The sequence below is a fragment of the Arachis hypogaea genome, chromosome 11 (assembly GCF_003086295.3).
Source record: "Arachis hypogaea cultivar Tifrunner chromosome 11, arahy.Tifrunner.gnm2.J5K5, whole genome shotgun sequence".
In the NCBI taxonomy this organism is placed as follows: domain Eukaryota; kingdom Viridiplantae; phylum Streptophyta; class Magnoliopsida; order Fabales; family Fabaceae; genus Arachis; species Arachis hypogaea.
The window spans coordinates 68821519-68827472 of record NC_092046.1 but is presented as its reverse complement, the minus strand read 5'-3'; the positions used below and the strand labels follow the sequence as shown (position 1 = coordinate 68827472).

The 5954-nt window shown below is 37.4% G+C and overlaps 1 protein-coding gene and 1 long non-coding RNA gene across 2 annotated transcripts; both read right to left on the bottom strand.

Annotated features, from left to right (window-relative positions):
• Positions 1-3023: 3023 nt before the first annotated feature.
• On the bottom strand, positions 3024-3775 carry LOC112723930 (uncharacterized). The gene is made up of 3 exons (XR_003163234.2): positions 3664-3775; positions 3493-3582; positions 3024-3103 (listed from the first exon to the last, which is right to left on the bottom strand). It is a non-coding gene; the product is annotated as an uncharacterized lncRNA (long non-coding RNA).
• A 476-nt stretch (positions 3776-4251) lies between these two features.
• LOC112721448 (uncharacterized) lies at positions 4252-5058 on the bottom strand. The gene has a single exon (XM_025772513.1). The coding sequence runs from the start codon at positions 5056-5058 to the stop codon at positions 4252-4254; it is 807 nt and encodes a 268-aa protein (XP_025628298.1).
• Between the last annotated feature and the right edge of the window lie 896 nt (positions 5059-5954).

Genomic DNA, 5954 nt, shown 5'->3' with positions numbered 1-5954 from the left:
TTAAATTTTGAAATAAAAATCTGAATTTTAGAAATAGATTTCGAAAATTTGCTTTTAAAACAGAGAGAAAAGATATTTTTTAATTTAAAGAGGAGAGAGAAAACAATAAGATAGCACAAGATTTAAAATTTTTAGATCTGATGCTCCTTGTTTTCGAAAATTTTTAAGGGAAAAACACTAAGGAACACCAAACTTAAAAATTTTAAGATCAAGACACAAGAAAAACTCAAGAACACTTTGAAGACTCACAAGAACACAGGAACACGAAGGAAGAACACCAAACTTAAAATTTTTAGAAAACCAAACTAAAATTTTCGAAAAACACAGAGAAATCAACAAGAAAACACCAAACTTAAAATTTGGCACAGGATTTAATAGAAAAATTATTTTTGAAAAAGATTTTAACAGGAAAATAAGGATTCTAAAGTTTTAGCACGACAATAATACGAGACTCTAAACAAAAAGAGAAATTTTTCCTAATCTAAGCAACAATATAAACCGTTAGTTGTCCAAACACGAACAATCCCCGGTAACGGCGCCAAAAACTTGGTGCACGAATTGTGAATCACACTTTTCACAACGCGTACCACTTACCAGCAAATGCACTGGGTCGTCCAAGTAATACCTTACGTGAGTAAGGGTCGAATCCCACGGAGATTGTTGGTTTGAAGCAATCTATGGTTATCTTGTAAATCTTAGTCAGGAAGTCAGTTATGTTTATCAGTTGAATTTCGAATAACCAAGAGAGCATAAATTAAAGGTTACTTGTTATGCAGTAATGGAGAGTATGTTGGAGTTTTGGAAATGCTTTGTCTTCTGAATCTCTGCTTTCCTCTGTCTTCTGATTCACGCATGCACGTCCTCCCATGGCAAGCTGTATGTAGGGGGTCACCGTCGTCAATGGTTACATCCCATCCTCTCAGTGAAGAATATGCTCACATGCTCTGTCACAGCACGGCTAATCATCTGTCGGTTCTCGATCATACTGGAATAGGATTCTTTATCCTTTTGCGTCTGTCACTAACGCCCAGCACTCACGAGTTTGAAGCTCGTCACAGTCATTCGATCATTGAATCCTACTCGGAATACCACAGACAAGGTTTAGACTTTCCGGATTCTCATGAATGCCGCCATCAGTTCTAGCTTATACCACGAAGATTCTAATTAAGAGATCTAAGAGATACTCATTCAATCGGATGTAGAACGGAGGTGGTTGTCAGGCACACGTTCATGGGTTGAGGAAGGTTATGAGTGTCACGGATCATCACCTTCATCACAGCTAAGCGCGAATGAACATCTTAGGTAGGAACAAGCGTATTTGAATGGAAAACAGAAATACTTGCATTAATTCATCGAGACACAGCAGAGCTCCTCACCCCCAACAATGGAGTTTAGAGACTCATGCCGTCAAAGAGTACAAAGTTTTGATCTAAAATGTCATGAGATCCAAAATAAGTCTCTAAAAGTTGTTTAAATACTAAACTAGTAGCCTAGGTTTACAGAAAATGAGTAAACTATAGCAGATGGTGTAGAGATCCACTTCTGGGGCCCACTTGGTGTGTGCTGGGGCTGAGATTTAAGCAATTCACGTGCATAAGGCCATTTTGGGTGTTCAACGCCAGGTTTGGATCCATTTCTGGCGTTGAACTCCAACTTTTAATCCTTTTCTGGCACTGGACGCCAGAGTTGGGCAGAGAACTGGCGTTGAACGCCAGTTTACGTCGTCTATCCTTGAGCAAAGTATGGACTATTATATATTTCTTGAAAGCCCTGGATGTCTACTTTCCAATGCAATTGGAAGCACGCCATTTCGAGTTCTGTAGTTCCAGAAAATCCACTTTGAGTGCAGGGAGGTCAGAATCCAACAGCATCAGCAGTCCTTTTTCAGCCTGAATCAGATTTTTGCTCAGCTCCCTCAATTTCAGCCAGAAAAATACCTAAAATTACAGAAAAACACACAACTCATAGTAAAGTCTAGAAATATGAATTTTTCCTAAAAACTAATGAAAATAAACTAAAAACTAACTAAAACATACTAAAAGCTATATGAAATTAACCCCAAAAAGCGTATAAAATATCCGCTCATCAGTACAAAAGAAAACGAAAATGGAACATAATGTTGATTACTTATTGAAGCTGGCAAAGTGCAGTTGGAAACTTGAGCAATTCATTCACTTAGAACCATCAAGATTTAGGGTAAAAATTCATTCATGTGATTTCACAGGAACAACTTTAGCTCAAACCATGTTCAGAAACTGAACTTATGATATGTATGTATACCAGCATAAACAAATAGCATAATATTCTCTATCTAAACAAGAAAATAAATAAAAGTGCTTTAAAATAATTACTGAATTGTAATGGCTCAGATATATCAATTATTTGTTAATGAGAACTTATTACACTGGGTTGAAAATAAACAGAATAAAATTTTCCAAAAATTAGGTTACTTTCGATGTATATAATTGAAGATTTTGATTAATGAGTGTTAACAAACTAAAAGGAAAACCTGGGGAGAAATCACACGTTTGTCTGGATCTTTAATCTCCAAATCCTTTACACAACTTTCGGGATTCCATACAACAACACCACCCCACATCTGCAATATTCCAAAATAGGCTCTTCATAACAATCACAAATTTGGAATTTTATAAGACATGTAATATTACAAAATGATAAAGTAAGGAAATTTTGAAGGTGAGATGAATAATAGAAGATATAAAGCCATTAGTCTCGGACAGATCTCCATTTGGAAGCTCCAATTGCAGAGGACATTCCTTTGCAGATGATATATACCTGTCATTATATACAAGGAAACATTTAATGTAAGCTGTCTAAACGCAGATCAGAATCAACAAACTAATCACAATAGAGAATTGTAATAGCAGTAGAGACAATGAGACAGAAGAAATTTCAATTTTTTTCCATTTAATGCTAGCACTAGGAAGGCTATCAAAAGTAAAAGAAGAAATGAATTCTTAGATTATGAAAAGAAGTAAATAAATCTAGGATTGAGCTGAAGAGTATACACCACAAGTTGCAATACTTTAGATCTCCCTCCCGCTGCAACTGAAGTATCTAGATGCCACTCATTTGAATTAAGCTGTTCAACATCAAAATATTTACATCAAATACATCACCAAATTTATTATTGTTGTATCTCAGATAGATATTAAGTAAATACTACAAGAAAAATTACAAGGTTTTGCAGATACTTTCTAATGCATTAGCAGTGATAAAGAACTCACGTAAGTTGAACCATCTCTACAAAAGACATATGCATAACTCAATAGACACAGGAACTTCAAAATGTTCAAAGCGCTGTGACTTTATCTGATAATCACTAATTATGCCAACAAATCAAATATTTTCGGGTAGAAAGGCACATCATCTATCCAATGATACAAAAGTAGAAAGGGTCTAAAGTTAGAACTAAATAATGGTAAATTTGCTACAAACTATAAATAAGTCAAGACCAAAGAGAATGTATACAAAGAAAGGAAGATCCTTGGTACTGAATATGTGGCTTCCGTGTATATCATCCCAGTACGAAAAAGAAGACTTTGGCGTGTAGTATAAAACCTGCCAATTAGGAACAAGAAAATCATTCAAATCTAAACAATGCCACGACTTTTTAACCATCACATGTATAAAAGACTATACCTGGCTTTCAACCGTTATGTTTGCTATAGGTTGCAAAGCTTGGATCACAGGATGCAACAGAGTCTTGTCAATTTCATGAAAACCCCTATATTAAGATCACCACAGAAACTTTAGGATGAAACTCTTTCAAAGAAAACTAAGCTAATAATATTCATGACAACACATATAAAAGCAAAAGAACAGTTCAACAATGATCTAGAATAACTGTTAAAGCCTCTATGTCACCACTTAAAACATGTGAATTCTGAGTGCCTAACTTATAAATAACACATCTAGATACAATATAGCAAAATAAATACTTATCATCCATCTAAGATGAATTTCTATGCCCTACAATGTAAAAAGTTTTACACTATCCATCAATCAAATTGCAAGTGAGAAATCATGATGGGTACTATTGTAAAGGGTATACTAATCTGGCACTTAATTGTATTTTCATTTGCTGACAGTGACACTTTACACTGTCAGTAAATGGAACATTAATTCCTATTTATAAAACATCAATAGCTAGTTTTTGAAAGAAAACAAAATTGAAATAAAACCTCATTAAAAGAACACTGAAATGGAGTCTCAATTTCACAATCCATACTAATCATATATCCAATCTTGTGGCTCTGCATTGAGCAAACTGAACCTGCCATCAGCACCAACCGGCATGAACTCACTGCGAATCGAATTCCCTTCACTCCCGCCACTCATAAACAACCTGGCAAAGGTCTCAGCTGTCCTTGAAGCCGCCTCATCCTCTGAAACGTGGCCGAGTACCCACGCATGCTGGTACTTACCCACCACAGCCCTCACTTCCCCTTCCTCCTTGTCCCCATTAAAAACCACAACACTATAACCCTTCCCTCCACCGCCTACATTCCCCAAACAACGCTTCAGCATCTCATCAAAATCTTCATCACTCAACTTCCCGCCAAAAACAACTTTACCACACTTCAACGGACACTGAGCTTCCGAACCCTCCGTCTGCACGCAACTGGAGCCCGAATCGATGACCACAGAGACGTCGTAGTCACCGCCGCCGCAATTGCCGCATCGCGAGGAGTTAGGGTTCAGTTGGGACATCTTGCGGGTAATTGCTGCTGCGACGTCGTTTGGACCGAGGCTGCGAGAAGTGGAGAAGTCAAAGCCGAAAGTGAGAACAGGAGCATGGCAAGCCCTAGCAGCGGCGGCGGCTTCAATTGACCCCAGGAGCGACGACAGTGCACGGCGGAACAGCCTCCTTCTCTCTCGCGTCACGTCTTCGTCCTCTCTCTCCATCTCGTCTGTGAATCGTCTTTCTCTCTCTCTCCTCCGGACTCCCTCCTCCACGGCGGCGATGGCGGCGGCTGTAGCGGCGTTGCGGCGGTGACCCCCTCTCACTCTCTGTTCTCTCGCTCGTGTTCTCATCTTTGTCTTCCTCCTCTCCTCACTCTGGTTCACTCATTCTCTCGGATCTGGGTGTGTGTGTGAAAGGAAAGGCTGCGTGCATTTGAACAATTAATTGGAAGGGGAGTTAGGGTTTTGAACAATAATTGGCAGGGTTGCGAGGGTTTACGAAGTAGGTGCAGGGAGGCAGGGTTGCGAGGATGAATGAAGGTGCGTTCTTTGGAGGGAATGACAAAAATTTTACTAAGTGTATGTGACTTTGCTTTCAGGGAAAAGAGGGAAAAAATTCACTAAGTGTCAAATTTTTTGCTCTAGACACATTAGGCATCACTTTTAAAACGCACCCAAAACTTAATAAATAGGCTACTCTCTAAAAGCGTCCCCTTTGATACAAAAAGTGAACCTATAGATATCAACCTACGGCTACACTTTATAAGTGATTTCTAAAATACCTAAGGCTACACTTTTTAAATGATGCCACAATTGTGTATCTTTTTCTCATATAAAAAGGCAACACGGAGAAAAGCGTAGCCTATTCATAGAATAGGCTACGCTTTTCAAATGTAACTTAAAAAAAGTGTGGCTGAATAGGTATTTTTCTTGTAGTGTATGTATTTCCTCTTTCAAAAATTAATCTATATATTCACACATTTAAATTGAGAATATGCCTGGTCCGGGGCTAATTTTATGTCAACTCAACAATCAAAATACTCCTTAAAATATAAAGTACAAGTTACTTTTACTTTCACTTTATGTTCAAGTATATACTCTTTTTTTATGCTTTACGCTATATATAAAAAAACTGAAAGTGAAGTATGAGATAATTAACGAACAAAATCTAACTAAAATAGAGTTTATACCTTAGAACAAGACCACACTATAAAATTTGAAAAAATAATATAATATTATATTTTAAA